Genomic DNA, 15,886 nt, shown 5'->3' with positions numbered 1-15,886 from the left:
GGTGGTCTACAGCTGCTGACTTGCCATTCGCTGTCTGGCACATAACCACTGCACCCCCAGGCTTCCTTTCCGTGACCAAAGCTGGATTTAAGTGGACAGTTGGGGACATCCAGTATGTGTTTGTGCGTGTGTGTGTGCGTGCACTCATATATGCGTGTCGGGTATTCACGTGCACACGTGTGCTTGTGTGTTTGCCTGTGCCTGCTCTGCGTCTGCACTCTGGTATGCACGTGGGTGTCGTCTGTGCTCATACCTGGTGTGTGTACGTGTGCTTGTGTACATGTTGGTAGCTGGCATTAGTGTGTACACACGCATGGTGTACAGATGGTATGTGTGTGTCTGGCATGTGATCCAGGGAGCAGGATGTTCTGAGGACATAGAGGAGGCCCAGGAGCTCCAAGGACAATCAAGGTCACCTGTCTGCCTACCCTGGGACAGATACTCCATCAGTCACTGTCAACTGGGGTGCTGTTGGCATTTGAAGGCCTTGTTCAAAAGGAGCCTTGGTGCTGAAGTGGTTAAAGAGCTTGACTGAGAACCAGGTGGTCGGCAGTTCAAACCCACCATCCATCTGCTCTTTGGGCGAGAGCTGTGGCTGACTGCTCCGGTAAAGATTGTATGTAGTCTTGGAAACTCTCTGTTACACAGGGTCACTTGCCGTGAGTCAGAATCAATTTGACGACAGGGAGTTTGGGTTTTATTGTTTGTTGGTAGGCTTCTTGTTTTAGACTGTCCACTGTGCAGGGCATTCAGCCCCCACCCCCACCCCTAGCCGTTAAGTGCTGGTCCTTGTATGCCTGGACTAACCCAGACGTCCATTCACTCTATACATGCTCTAAGGGCGGGGCCACCCAGGTGAGAGATCCACTTCCTCTGACCTCTAACCTTCCATCCCAGGTGCCTGCCAAAGCTCCTGCAAGATCTCCAGCCCGTGTCTGAAGACAGACAGTGGAGCCTGTGGCCCAGACAGCTGCCCCTACTGTGCCCGGGCAGGGGAGGTGGAGCTTGCCGACCGAGAGGTGCCGGACTCTGACAGTGAGGCAGTTTATGAGTTCACGCAGGATGCCCAGCATGGTGACCCCCAGGACCCGCACAGCCAGAGGCGACGCAGCCTGGGGCTGGCCGTAGGGCCCAGCTCTGTGCTGGCCTTCTGGAGACTGGTCTGCGACACCTTCCGGAAGATTGTGGACAGCAAGTACTTTGGCCGGGGCATCATGATCGCCATCCTGGTCAACACGCTCAGCATGGGCATCGAGTACCACGAGCAGGTAGGGCCCAGGCCAGGGCCAGGGCGACTGGGCACCCTCTCCTCCCCACTGTCCACTCTACCGGGGCGGCCATGGGGGGTGGGCGGGGCCAGGGGGTGCATGCTGGACTCCTGGGCAGAGGCAGGACTGAGCTGCCTGTGATCCATCTGTGAAGGCTTCCTAGAGGAGGTGAGCTGGGGAGGGTGTGGGCCAGTGCTGAGCGCTAGTACGGAGCCGAGGACCCTTTGCAGAGACTCGTCACTGGGAAAGATTAGGGCCTGGGGAGGAGGTGTGTTGGGTGGGGGTCCCCGATGAGCCGTCTGTGGGGGAGAAGGGCTTGCCTGGAGGCTGAGCTGGCAGGCTGGGGAGGACTGTGGAGCTGGGGCGGGAGGCAGTCTGGCCTCCGCTCTGCTGGCTGGCCGGCATGCTGGGAGCCACACGGTACAGCTTGCTTGTTGGATGTGCTGCCCAGCCCGGTGAGGGGACTTGAAACCATCGCGTTTGAGGAATCGTTCTAAGAACCGGGCTGTTTAGTCAGGGGAAGAGGAGGTTGAGCGGGGACAGGCGAGCTGTCTTCACATATTTGAAAGGCTGTCGTGTGGAAGAGGGAGCAGCCCTGCCTTGTAGGCCCGGTGGCTGCTAGAGGTGGGTTTGGGGGTAGGGTAGAGGTGGGGCTGCTCTGGCTCTCCTGCCGCCCCGACAGTGAGGCTAGGGGGCTGCACCTTTGTGCCGACTCCCTAAGTGTGAACTTGGAGCTGTGTACACCCCGTGCCCTCGCCCCCTACCCCACCAACTCCACCTGGGGGAGGGGCAGGGTTGTGTGAGGGCCAGAGGGTGGGGCACCCATGGCTGAGGAGGCTCCAGTCTGCTCCCAGCTGGGGTGTGTAGGTTCCAGCAGAAGTGCCCACTGCTCAGGGGTCTGAAAAACCTGTCCGCAGACCCTGCTGACCTCCATGCCTGGGTGTTGTGAGCTCCCCAGCCCCCGCATCCACCATCACATCACCCTGGGACCCTTCCTCATACCGCAGCTTCCCCTCCCCCTAGCCACCTGTGCCCAGTTCCCTCCCTCTCCTGGCAACTGGGGGGTGGGAACGGCTGTGGTGTCAGCAGGTGGGTGTGTTGTGTCTGGGCCACGTAGAGCGTGGGTGTGTGTGCATATACTCACTCTGCCAGCCTCCTGGGGTGAGGTGCTCTGCCAGCATGGTGGGGAAGGGTGGGAGCAGCCCTTTTTGCTCTGAGGACTCAGGTGGCGGCAGCCTCTAAGCTCATCACCCTGGTTTCCAGCCTTCCCTGCCCTCGCCCAGTTCTGGCTATGACCTGGAAGGGGTGCCTCCTGAGTGCCCTCTCCCCCTAAGGGGGGTGTGCCCAGCCATCCCTGCCCAGCCAGATGCTGCTGGTGGAGACTGACTGTGCTGGGAAGAAGCTGAGTCACACAGGCCAAAGGCAGATGAAGCCGCAGCAAGAGGGCTTACAGTTAGACGTCAGGAAGGACACCCCATTGGAGAGGCAGTTAAAGTCATCGGTCGGGGAGCCTACAGCACCTCCTGGCCCAGGAGCCCTCCTCAGTGGTGGTCCATAGTCCACCCCAGGCAGGAGCTCACACCTGTCCCTGGTTGCTAAGGGGCCTTCTGCATGAGTGGGAGTCCCCAGCAGGTGGGGCAGATGACTGACTGTGGCCGGCCCGGCAGGCTCATGGGTTGGGGGTGGGAAGAAGTCCCAAAGTAGCCATAGCCCTGCACTCGCAGGCACTGCGGCGTAAACGTCCTGCCATCTGGGCCCTGGAGCCTCAGCAGGCCGGGAGGGGTGCTGAGAGGAAGAGACGCGGGGGCTGAGAGACAGAGGCACAGAGCAGGGCAGGGAATCATGGACGGAAACACGGCAGGAGAGACAGAGAAACAGAAGAGTGACTGGACCCTGGGTGGAGAGACAGAGACCCAGAGACAGATACAGGGAGAGAGATGGGGAGAAGCCGTCTGGAGGCACAGAGGTATAGGAAAGATGACCGGCACAGAGACCTCAATGCATCACGGACAGAAACTGTGGGGAGAGGGGAACCTCAGAGGGGACTCCCCAGGAAGGAGAGCTGGAGCCACATGAAGGAAGCGAGCAAGCGATGCCGGCAGAGCATCCCCTGATGGTGGCGGGCGCTTGAGCCGGAGGCTCACGGCTTCCCTGCAGTGCTTTAATGAGGTGATTGTGTCTATCGATCTTGGTATTGATCAGATCGGGTTTGGGGGCCTGGAGGACATGTTGCTGATGTTTCCCTGGGAGAGTAGCCCAGCCCGGCTTCCCGCCCTCACTGCTGCCCTCCCCATGATCACCCACGCTGCCCACCCGTCTGTTTTCCTGCACGGATGATGATGCTCCTCCTGTCCCCCTCCCCCAGCAACCTCTCGCCTGTCATGTCCCACCCAGCCCGAGGCAGGTTTTATGTTGCCCCCACTTTTCTGCTCCCCCCCTCTCATAACCCTAATGGTGGAGAACTAGAGGACCGAGCTGCCAGGGAGGCTGGGGAGGACGAGGGCACAGGACACTGGGAGTGGCTCCCAGTAGGAACTGTGATCTGATGAGGGATGAGTAGATGTCTGTGTGCCCTGCCTGCTAGGAGGCAGTATAAGGTGGTGGTGTGACTGCACCCCTCCATTCATGCATTCTCTGTCGTCGTGCATCCGTTCCTCCATTGGTCCATCCATCCATTATTATATCACCTAGCTACTCATCCATTAACCATCCATCCATCCATCATTCTATCATTTATCTACTCATCCACTAACCATCCATCCATCTGCTCATCCATCCATCCATCCATCCATCCATCCATCCATCCATTCTATCATCTAGTTACTCATCCACTAACCATCCATCCATCTGCTCACCCATCCATTAACCATCCATCCATTCTATCATCTAGTTACTCATCCATTAACCATCCATCCACCCGTCTGTCCATCCATCCATCCATCCATCCATCCATCCATCCATTATTCCATCATCTGTCTATCCATCCATCCATTGGTCCATCCATCCATCTATGCAACACAGCTATCCCGGCACCCAGAGTGGGTCTGGGCAGTGCCATGGCACCTCCTCCTCCTGGCTGAGGCCCCACGTGTGCTGGAACAAAACTGTGTTCCAGAGGGTAGTCAGCGGCCAACTTTTAAGAAGTAAATCACCAGACCTTTCTTCCAAGGCACTTGTGGGTAGAACTCAAATGGGCGGCCAAGCAGCTGATCGCATGAATCATTTGTACCACCCAACATCCAGCCTTAAAAAAAAATTCCCAACTTATAGTTTGTGCCAATTTCCATGGTGAAAATCCTTCCATCGTAGCCAATTTTAATACTCAGACAGGATGCCACTGAACAGGGAGCTGGGAAGACATGCACACTTCTGCTCCAGCATGCGCTGGGCCCGCGGCCCCATCCATCCTCTCAGGGAGGCCCCTGGCAGGTGGACAGGCGGTGGTACCTGCTCTCAGAGGATGCTCAGAGGATGCTCAGAGCAGGCTGGGCAAGAGGTTCAGAGTGACCACTGAGCTCTCCCAGTGAAGGTAAAGGGCAGGGCCTTCCTGGAGTACAGAAGAGGGAGGGCCAGAGGGGCCTGGAGTGGGGCTGAGATGGGCACATGACAAGAGGTGAGGTTAGGGAGGAGACACAGAACCAAACAGAATAACTCTCAGGGGCATGGGAAAGGGGCTGAATTTTTGCCAGAAGGTGGTCTGTCTGAAACAAAGGTTTCCAGCAGGTCGGGGATGTAACCCAGGTGTGTTTTATCAGGAGTCCCCGGGAAGTCAAGCGAGGAGCAGAAGGGAGCCAGGGGAGGCTGTCAAGAAGGCTCCCACGGTGGTCCTGGCAGCTCTGCCTGCATCCTTGTCCCTGGGGCTGCGGGACTCACACAGCGGGCTGTTTGGGGAAGAGGAGATAGCAAGGAGCCCCTCACCCTCCAGGTTGCTGTGTGCGTCGAGAGAATTAGTGGGTGAGCAGATTTGGGCTGGGGACATACTGCAGACATGTGCCCATGAGACATTCCAGGCCTGTGTCCAGCAGACTGTTGGGCTCCTGGAACTTGTGTCCTGCCTCTGTCTGAGTTGAGCAGGGCCCCACAGGAGGAGGGTGGGCACAGGCATGAAGTCTTGGGGACACACCTGCCTACCATTTCCTACCGCTCGGATTTGGGGGTCAGGTGTTAACCTCACATTCCAGAGGAGTGGTGTGAGAGTGTCCAGGACGTGCAGGGGTCTTGTGGCCTACAGAGGGTAATGCGGGGGGGGGGGGGGGGGGGCGGCGGTCGGAGGCAGAGGGAGGCCAGGCGATGACTCTGCTCATTGCTCAGTGTCTGGGTCTGCCCTGTCACTCCAGATACGTGTCCACGGACGGTTTCTATTTATAAGTGAGTGAGGGCGGCCGTCCAGCAGAGGAGGCTGGGGGCGGGGCAGGGGTGGACTCCATGTGGCCTTACCTTTCCTGGGGGCTCATACACTCCTTAGGGATCTTCTGACACTGGGGCCCACTCCCATGTGCAGGCTGTCGCTGCCGGGTTCGCTTGGAGCCTCAGTGACCCTCGAATGACAGCCTTTCTTTCCAGGAGGGGGCGGCCAGGCCTTGCCTCCCACAGTCCTGGGCGGGCTCGAACCACCAGCCTTCTGGATTGGGGGACACCCCACCCCAGCCTGACGATGGGGCTCCCGGGAGCCCTTGGCCTCCAGAAAGAGGGTGCTGCTGAGAAACTGGGGCAGTGACCCGGCCTTGGGGCTAACCCCATCACTGACCTGGCCCAGTCGCTGCCATTGAGTGAAAGCTGACTCAGCCACCTTTATGGGGTGAGGCAGAACTGCCCCGGGGGCTTCCCAGACTGAAACACTTCACTGGGGCAGAAAGTCTTATCTTTCCCCCATGGGTGGGTCGGGGTCCAGATGTGGTACGGAGGTGCAAGCGGGGCACGGCACCTAAGGGGGAGGGCTTAGAAAGGACTTCCCAAAGGAGGTGGCTTTGGGGACAGGCCTCAAAGGAAAAGTGGGGGTTATAGCAGCAGGGCTTGGGGGAGTTGAGAGGTCTGGCTGCAGGGACGGCTCCAGCAGCCTGGCTGGGGAATGTAGGGGTCATAACATGGTTGTCTGAGTAGGTGGTCATGGGAACCCTGCAGTACTGAAGGGCAGGCTGTCAGGCGGGGGGGGGGGGGGCAGTTGGGGGTAGGGAGAGGCTGTTTCTGTGTCCAAACCAGAGGTAGTGACGGCCCAGCGCAGTTATCAGCAGGGAGGAAGGGGCTGACGGGGCAGCAGCAGCAATGCCAGAACCCAGGGGCCTGGCACCTGCTGCCTGGGAGGGCTAGTGGATGCTCCAGGGCCCCCAAGTTCCCAGACAGCATCCCAAGAATGACAGGAAGCTGAGAGAAGGAGCCAGTTTGGGGGAGGAGGCTACGTGCTAAGTCGGAGATGGCTGGGGGCCAGCCTGGCAGCCTGGCAGGACTGGGGGCTGGGAGGGGGGCTGTTCAGTGTTGTCTGCACCCCTGATGGCAGCTGGAGAAGTTGGAGGGGTTTGGTGGCAGAGGGAGGGAGGGAAAGGGGGAGGGAACAGCTCAGACTGAACTCTGAGGAATGTCTGATAGTGCAGGGGACAGCAGGGAGCCCTGGGAGAAGGCCTCAGAGGGGCAGGAGGGGCTGCACAGGGCTACAAGAGCTGGGGGAGGCTGGGCCACAGAGGGGGCATATCGGGGTGTGGAGTCCCCAACACTCAAACGGGTTTTCGGGGAGCCACTTTGCAATTGTGGAAAATAAGACAGACACGCGGCACAGGGGCTCCTGGTCCCTATGTCAGGACTGAGAGAGAGAATGTATTTTCCAACGGGTCTATAGAATGGGGCTCACAAATCTTTCAAAAGGCATGCGCATCATACAGTGAGCACATTACATGGTCAGTAGGTGACATCATAAGCGGCAATGACTGGAGTCAGTGTCCTGGCCTAGTGCTGGTTGACCTCGGACGCCCCTGAGCCCTCCCCAGGAGACAATCGTGACCCCAAGAGAGTTTGCAGCAGTTGACGGTGGGTTGGGCTACAGAGCGTGATTACGCTTCTCTACAGACCTCCTCAGGCCCCGAGCAGCCAGGCGCACGAATCAGTTCCTTTCTGGGGGGTTGATGGAGGGCCCATGTCCAGTCATGAGAGCGTGTGGTAGAATTGACTTAGGTCTCATAACGGTGAGGGCCATCCCCACTCGAGTCTGCTTTCCAGACCCGTGATGATGTGCATAGAGGATCGAGCTGCGTGCATTCTCATCCCAGCCCTCAGTTTACCACGGGGCCACTCGGAGAAAGCTGGCAAAGCTGCAGTCACGGGGTGCAGGGCGGGATGGGCGAGGGTGCATGCGGTGGGTTTCTGATAGAGCAGGGGGTAGAGGACTGAGACTCGATGCTTGTGCCATGACAGCCCAGGGAGGCAGACCAGGGGTACCTGGTTCAGAGCCCGGTGCAGGGAGGGGGGACTGGCTCCCCTTAAGGGGAGGAAGAGGGTGAGAGACAAAGGGCTTTGGGGACCAAGGGGGGAGCCAGCAAGCAGAAAAGGAGTGTGGGGTGAGCAGAGGGATCTCCACAGCTGTGCCTTGAGGGATGGCCTCTGCCCTGCGCCCCCACCCCCACCTACCTCCCTGCCCCGGCCAGCCCCGTTGCTGAGGCTACCCCTGCCCACGGCATCCATCCTGCTTTGCCAGCCTCGGCTGGCCTCCAACCAGCCATCACCACCACTCATCCTCCCGCTCTGGCTGCCTCCCGCCCCAGTGCCCATTCAAGCCCCCAGCCCTGATCGGAGCCCCCCCGGAGCCACCAGCATCCTCGCTCTGAGCTCTGTCGCTGTCCAGAGGCTCCGGACTCCTCTGCCGAACATCCCCGGAACCTCAGGCGACACCGAGGACAGAAGGGACAAGGGCTCTGACCAGAGCTGCCTGTGGGTTACGGGCACAAGCCTGGACTTTGTGGCTCTGCATGCGACCCCCAGCCCAAACCCATCTCTCAGGCCAGGGCCCAAGGGCTTCCCTGCCGGGCTGTTTTCTGCTCCATGGAGGAGCAGCGAACAGGACAAATTGAGTGCCCGTGTTTGAGGGGGAAGACAAGGGGTGGGGGTGGGGAACTTCACCAGACTTGGGTCTATTGTTCAGCATTTTTAAAAAACAAATAAAAGCTCCCAAGCTGGAAAAGAAAAAGGCAGCTCCTGGGGGCAGAGCTGCAATCTGACTCGGAAGGGCCTGGGGGTGGAGGCATCCAGTGGGGGCTCACCTGCCCAGTCAGCATGGTTCCGCAGCTCCAGCTGCACTCAGCACTTCCAGTTCCGGAGCAGTGACTACGGATGGGGAGAGGAGGGGTGGAGACTGGGCCCTGCAGGAGTCCCCAAGGTCTTCCTCTGGATGGCAGCTTGGAGTGGCCCCCATAGGAGTAGGCAACACAGCTTCAGAATTTAGGTAGCCTGGCTTTGGGGGTGGCTGACTCAAAGCTGGGTGAGCCTTGTAGGTGCCCAGTGCCAACTTGTTGTGTTTGTTTACCTGGGGAAGAGGCTGAGGGCAGGGAGCTAGAGCTACCCATGGGCATTGCCCAGGTTAGGCAGCATGAGGACCACTTCGGTGGGTTCCATGGATGCTGGGGGATTGTGCCCACAGAGACGAAGGGCCAAGCTGCAGGATCCCAGGGGTGGTGGAAAGCAGGCTGGGTAGTCTTTTCTAGAATTTCCTAGAGACTTCCTGCCACCCTGGGGCCCCTCACTTCCTCGGTCTCCTGGAAGACACCCCTTCCCCTGACCCAGTGACACCCCTCAGCCCATTACTGGTTGGACTGGACCCCCTCTCCTGGGGGAGTGGGGAACTGCAGCCTGGACTCTCACAAGCTGGGTGAGGTGAGCCAGGAGTGAGAACCAGCATGCAGTGGTCACAAAGGTGAGTGTGGGGCACGGGCAGGACCCCCGCTTGTCATAGACCCCCCACACCGTCCCTGTGAAAGGTACAGCCACTGTCTCCAGTGCTGACTCCAGGGCCGCCTGCCTAGACGGCCGCAGAACCCCTAATCAGTCTCTGTCTATCCCTCCAAGTCATCCGGGTGCTGTCACCTCAGCAGCGGATTAATCTTCCTACCACACAGCTCTGCACGGCCTCCCCTCCCCCAGAAGCCTCAGTGGCAGCGGCTTGGACTGGCATCAAGACCAGCTGTGCAGCCTTGCCTGCCCCACCGGTCCCGTCCACCCTCTGATCCAAGACGATCAGTCTGGTCTTGATACCTGACTACGCCTAGCCCACTCCTCACTTGGCTCATGCGGCCCCACGGAGTGACGGCGAACACAGCAGACCCAGGCCTTCCGGAGCCACCATCCCCGGCCTGCTAAGGCAGTTCAGTTGCATCTGGCCCTTGGGTGGGGTGGTGAGCACCAGAGAGGGACAGGCCAGCCAAGGGACTTGGCCCATGAGCAGCCAGTCCTGTCCCTTCCCCCCTTGCTGCTACAGTGACTGTGACCACGGCTCTGGTCCCTGGGGCAACCGTGTTGCTAAGAGGGTGTCTCTGTGTCCTCAGCCTGTGTTTGCAGAACATTCCCAGCCCCCAGTTTAGGAACTTGGGCAGACATGGCCGTCTGGGGCAGGAGGGCTGCTTTCTGTGGGCCGCGGGGGTACCTGGAAGGGAATGGGCTTGACCTCGTGGCGTTGGGCATGGAGCCCCTTTCAGCTCACAGCCCCCCCCAAACTCCCTAGGGTACAATCTCTACAGAGCCGTGTGGGGCTAGTGAGAGGAGAGAGGGGGCAGGGCCAAGTCAGACACGCTAGCTTTCGACGTTCCCAGGCCCTTGATCCTTCGCTGCCTCCCTCGCTGGGGCTGGGGGAGGGCAGGACACCAGCCCTCCCAGGGGACTTCAGGGTGGGGGGCTGTGTGAGTGGGGTTGTGTCAGCATCACGGAGTACGGGCTGCTGAGAGCGGTCGTGGCAACATCAGGCAATGACAACCACCGCCTCCCTCCACATGTGTAGTACTAGTTGTGTGTTTAAGACTCAAACGGAGGGAGCTGCTGTGGTCCTCGCATCCCGAAAATAAGTTTGTTTTCTTAAGTCTTACCTGAGTTTTAAAAAAATGTAAAATTAACAGTTTTTTGAGGCATAATTTACATACCATACAATTAGCCCATTGGAAATGAACCCCAAGGGACCCCTGGTGGAGTAGGGGTTACATGGTTATAGTTGGGCTGCAACCCGCATGGTCGGCAGTTCAAACCCACCAGCAGCAGCTTGGGAGAATGACTGGGCTTTCTATTCCTGTCAACAATTGTAGGCTCGTAAGCCCTCGTGGATCATACAATTAGCCCATTGGAATGGGGCCTTCATAAATACATACATGAAAAGGAGTCCTTGTGACCGAGTGGGTTCTGCCTTGGGCTGCTAACCACAAGGTCACAAGGTCATCAGTTCAAAACCACCAGCCACTCGTGGAAGAAAGATGAGACTTTCTACTCTGATATAGACAGTTCTACTCTTTCCTGTAGGGTTGCTATGAGTCAGCAATGACTTGACAGCAGTGGGTTTGGAGTGGAGCCATAGGTTATCTATGGAGCTGCCAACCACAAGGTCAGTGATTCTAATCCACAGACCGCTCTGCGGGAGAAAGATGAGGCTTTCTCGTCCCAGCAGGTGTCAAGTCTCAGAAACCCTGGGCAGTTCCAAGTCACAGTGAACTTGATGGATGGATGAGGATCTTTAATATTCATCGAACTGTAACTATCTTATAGCTCTAGATTCTAATGTCTAGAAAATACACCCACCCATGTGGACAGAAACCCCTCAAGGTCACTCCCGGGTTGGACCTGAAACCTCCCTGTCTCTTAGTGTAGGATGGAGCACTGGACTGCTAACTAAAGGTTCCTGGTTCAAGCCCACCAACGGGCGTCAACCTGCCTCTGAAAGGTCTCCCTCACGGCCATCCAGTTGAGTCTGGCTCATAGGGACCCTCACCTTGGAAGCACCATCCACTTTGACACGCATGGGGTCCCCTGTGCACTGGAATCAACCTGGCGATTGGTATCGGTTGTTATCGTTGGAATGGGAGGGATGTGGGCCTGGGTCCCACTCCCTCTCTCTGCTGCCCTTTGACCTGGAACCAGTGTCCTCGCCCTTCTGTGGAATGCTGTGTGCATGGACAGGGCCCTGTGCAAGGCAGGCGAGGACAGGGAGGCTTAGAGACACTTTGGGAGCAAGCTGGATGGGAGGGGTTCTCTCAGGGATGGGTGGTGAGGCTCTGAGGCCCGGGTGCTCAGTGGGCAACTCTGATGCTGACCATGGCCCCTTCCTCCCCACCTGCACCTCACTTACAGTGCTGGAGGGACTTGAAGATTCCATCTCTCAGTAACTAGGTAACTCAGTAACGTGTAACTCAGTACCGAGGTCAGGTCGGATGGCGCTGTCCCTTCCAGTCCCCAAGCCCACTATGGACTAAAGGACTCTGCTGGAGCACCAACCCCCGCATGACAGCCACTCACCCACTAGACAGCTAGCTCGTGGCCCTGCTTCCACCCTAACCTCACCCCCACCCCCCGACTTTGGGAAGAATCCTTTGGGAGTTTATCGTCTTCTGAGTTGGTTCTGAACTCCTAAACAGCCCCACCTGCTTGCTAGTTGGAGACCCTTCATTCCCGCTCCCCCAGCCACACCTGGGCTGATCCCACAGATGGGCCATTAGGATGCACTGGTCTGGCCCCATGTTTGGATAAACTGCCGGGCTGCCGGCCAGATAAGGCAGCTGGACCACAGGGGGAGGTGTCAGACCGATTTCAGTGGGTCATTTGTTTATGTAGATTCCTGGAACACCTATTCGGGGGCCTGGGCTTTTGGTGGGTCTGGACTCCCATCAGGTGGGCAGGTGTCAGAATTGACTTGACAGCCAACTATGCCCACCTGTGCCCATGTCTCCAGCCTAGCGGCGTCCTTTCCTCCTTCCCAAACCAGGCTCGTTGCTGTGCCCAGCCATTTCCCTGGCTGCCTCCTCCACCGGCAGCACCCTCCCTCAGCCTGGCGAGACCCCCTCCTCCTCCTGCTGAGCCCATTGCAAGTGCTGCCTCCCAAACTGGCTTTTCCCAGGGCCCACACCCCGCACCTGCTCTCCCCGAGCCCCTGGACTTTCTGCCTGGAGTATGTATCTTGGCACCAGAGCGCCCATGGCCTCTTGTGGCTATTCAAAGTTGTGTGTGTACAACTTGTTTCTAGCTAGACCAGACGCTGCATTCCCGAGAGGCAAGGAGCACGCAGGCACGCCTGGCTGGGGGTTTTTTTTTTTGGTTGTAGCTCCTTTAATATCTGGCTCACGGCTCGGCATGTGGTTACCAGTTGTTGCCCAGGGGATCATGGCACACAACACCCCCATGCATGACAGAGTGGAAGTGCTCCATAGGTCTGTGGCGGGTCCGAGTCGACTTTACGACAGCAAGAGCTCTGGTTTTCTCTTACATGGCGCGTCTTCTTCCACAGCAGGTTTGAGCCTCCAGTCTTTCCATCTCTCAGAGAACGAGAAAACCACACTCCCTGTCCCCCAGTCCCGTCTGGCTCACAGCGACCCTGTAGACAAGGTCAGACTGTCAGTCTCCAGGAGAGTAGAAAGGCTTGTCTTTCTCTCACAGAGCGGCCGCTGGTTTTGAATTGCTGACCTTGTGGTTCAAAGCCCAACCTGTAGCCTGGCTACGCCACCATGGCTCCCGAACGTTCAGTTAGACAAACGCAAACAGCTGGCCCCCCAGGACCATTGCTGGGCCTGGGTCAGAGCTGAACCTGTTCCGTGGGGTGGTCAGGGGTTGATTCTCAGACTTAGACCACCAGGGCTTTCTGCCAGGGCACCTGGGTGGACTCAAACCAACCACGTTTAATAAGCCAAACAGAAGCCAATTCATTGCTGTCCAGCCAGTTTTGACTCTTGGCGATCTGAGGTGCAGTGTGTCCCAGATGATGGCGGGAGGAGGGGGTGCTGCACACGCAGAGACTATACTGTAACCTGGAGTACAGGTCGTCCTACAAATATTTTTCATCCCCAGAGGGGTGCCGAGTAGTTTCATATTCTGAAAAGGGGCGTAGGCCCAGTAAGATCGGGAACCTGTTCTGTATAGGGTCTCTAAGACTGGAGCAGACCGCCTCATCACTCACTCGTGGAGTAGCTGCGGGGTTCGAACTGCCAATCTTGCAGTTAGCTCACCAATGCAAAACACACAGCCACCTGCAGGGCTCCTTTCAGCGCAGAGAAGGCACGTAATATTGGGAAAGGGGCTTGGTGGGTTACACATTGGACTGCTAACCACAAGGTCAGCAGTTCAAAACCACCAGCTGCTCTGGGGGAGAAAGATGAGTTTGTTTACTGCCAGATCCTAGGGCAGTTCTGTGTTGCCCTAGAGGGTCACTGTAGGTCAGAACTGACTCGGTAACACTAAGTTTGGTGTTCGGGGTTTTTGTTTTGTGTTTGTAATATTGAAAGGAGGAGCGAGGGAGTCCGGTGACGAGTGAGCTGCACTTGTAGATGCGACAGGGCGGGTTGTTGGTTCTTCCGATGGCCTCTCTGGGGTCTGGCGTGAAAGCCATTACCGCCAGTGTTTTACGTTCGACCCAGAGAGGTTGAGAACCTTGCTGAAGGTCACACAGAGTGCTGGTAGAATCGGCTGGGAGCTGACCCAGGTGTCCCACCCAGACTCAGGCCGAGGCTCCAGCTGCCTCAGCCCCTGTGATAGTCCTCGCTCTCGCCAGTGCCTGAGAGAGAGAGAGTGTGTGTGTAAGGCAAGCAGAGCCGACAGTTGTGTGACTAGAACACTGGAGGCTGTGTGGCTGCAGTGGGGGATGTGCATTCTGCTAGCCAGGGCTCCTAAACTGAGCCCCAGTAGGAGGTAGGGGGAAGCCACAGAACCCCAGGATTTGAGACCCAGATTTGGGGGAGGGGAGAGAAGGGGTCTGCAGATTTCACTGGGGTAGGCATCTACCTGCATCGCCTCACTGGTCCTGGGCATCAGCAGCCTCAGCCCCATATACACACACTTGCTATGTCTGTGCCTCCTGCCCTGCAGTCCTGTGCTTCAGAGGGTTGGATGGGGGGCTCCGGGCCCAGCTGGGGCTGCTTCATGCCACCCCACCCCGCCCTCCAGCCCGAGGAGCTCACCAACGCCCTGGAGATCAGCAACATCGTCTTCACGAGCCTCTTTGCCCTGGAGATGCTGCTGAAGCTGCTGGTGTACGGGCCCTTCGGCTACATCAAGAACCCCTACAACATCTTCGACGGGGTCATCGTTGTCATCAGGTAGGGCTCGCAAGGCGGGGATGGGCGACTGCCTCGGCCAACAGGGACTGCTCATTGCTGCCGCTGCCGCCTCCCCCACCCCCCTCCCCCCCACCACACACACACACAAGTGGCACCCAGGACACCTGCCAGGCAAGGGTCTTCGGAAAGTCTGCGATGCAACAGAATGGCAAGAGACTGGGGGCTCTCCTACAAAGCGAGTGGAGCCCCCTTGTCCCTGCCTGCCACCCTCTAGATTTGCCACTCAGCCCCCTCCCCCTCCGGCTTCCCAAACAGGGCCCAGGACAGCCAAGAGACTTGAAGCCCCACAACCCCCATCTCTGGGGGAGGCGTCTGGAGCCTGTCCCGCCCCGGGAGGAAGGGAGACTCCAGTCTCTCGTCAGCCTGGCCTTACTCACCTAGCACTGGCACCTTCGGCCCTGCCCTGGCCGGGGGTAGGTCAGGATTGGGGAAGAGTGGCCTGGAAGAGCAGCCAGAGGGCAGGATGCGGCGCTGCCCACTGTTCCTGCTTACCCAGAGCTTGGGTCTCTGGTGCCAGCAGATTGCTTTAGGGTTTCTAGGACCTTGGGACGCTGCTCCATCCTGTCCGCCCCCCTTCCCCCCGCCCAGGCCTAGGGCCAAGAGCAGTGCTTTATTGCTTTCTGGAATGGGCTTTAGATTTCATTAAAAGAGAACAAAGCAAACATTCTAGAGCTTGATGCCCATGCGCTGGCATGGTTTAGGGAGAGGGCGTCAGCTGCTGGGACATGACCTCTGGCGGGAAGTGGGGGTAGGGCTGGCCCTCAGATCTCTCCCCCTGCACTGTCCAGCCGGGAGGCCCCACCTTCTCACCACAAGAGGGCCAGGCCAAGCCCTCAGGTGCCGCTGGGTCCCCCCACAGGGGAGGCGCTGGAAGCAGCCTGCTCATGTTCCTCGCCCCCTTTGCAGCGTGTGGGAGATCGTGGGCCAGCAGGGGGGTGGCCTGTCGGTGCTGCGGACCTTCCGCCTCATGCGGGTGCTGAAGCTGGTGCGCTTCCTGCCAGCGCTGCAGCGGCAGCTGGTGGTGCTCATGAAGACCATGGACAACGTGGCCACCTTCTGCATGCTGCTCATGCTCTTCATCTTCATCTTCAGGTGAGGGCGGGGCCCGGCGCAGGGCTGTGGGGCCTCGGAGCCAACAGGCCCAGTGCCAGCCTGACCCCGCCCCTCCTCCCCCCCATGTGTCTTCAGCATCCTGGGCATGCACCTGTTTGGCTGCAAATTTGCTTCTGAGCGGGACGGGGACACGCTGCCAGACCGGAAGAATTTTGACTCCCTGCTCTGGGCCATCGTCACAGTCTTCCAGGTACGAATCTGTGACCACGGAGGGGTGGCCCTCTGGAG

General features: G+C 58.5%; 1 protein-coding gene across 12 annotated transcripts in view; it reads left to right on the top strand.

Moving 5' to 3' along the window:
• CACNA1G (calcium voltage-gated channel subunit alpha1 G) overlaps positions 1-15,886 on the top strand; it is a 64,331-nt gene that overhangs the window by 16,626 nt on the left and 31,819 nt on the right. For all 12 annotated transcript variants that reach the window (XM_075561609.1, XM_075561619.1, XM_075561618.1 and 9 more), the window contains exons 9-12: positions 898-1,268; positions 14,373-14,524; positions 15,452-15,637; positions 15,734-15,848. In XM_075561609.1, the coding sequence (XP_075417724.1) occupies positions 898-1,268; positions 14,373-14,524; positions 15,452-15,637; positions 15,734-15,848 (824 nt within the window). The remainder of the gene's footprint in view (positions 1-897; positions 1,269-14,372; positions 14,525-15,451; positions 15,638-15,733; positions 15,849-15,886) is intronic.

The sequence above is a fragment of the Tenrec ecaudatus genome, chromosome 10, assembly GCF_050624435.1.
Source record: "Tenrec ecaudatus isolate mTenEca1 chromosome 10, mTenEca1.hap1, whole genome shotgun sequence".
Classification (NCBI taxonomy): domain Eukaryota; kingdom Metazoa; phylum Chordata; class Mammalia; order Afrosoricida; family Tenrecidae; genus Tenrec; species Tenrec ecaudatus.
The sequence above is the reverse complement of the archived record's forward strand: the minus strand, read 5'-3'. Positions and strand labels throughout refer to the sequence as shown.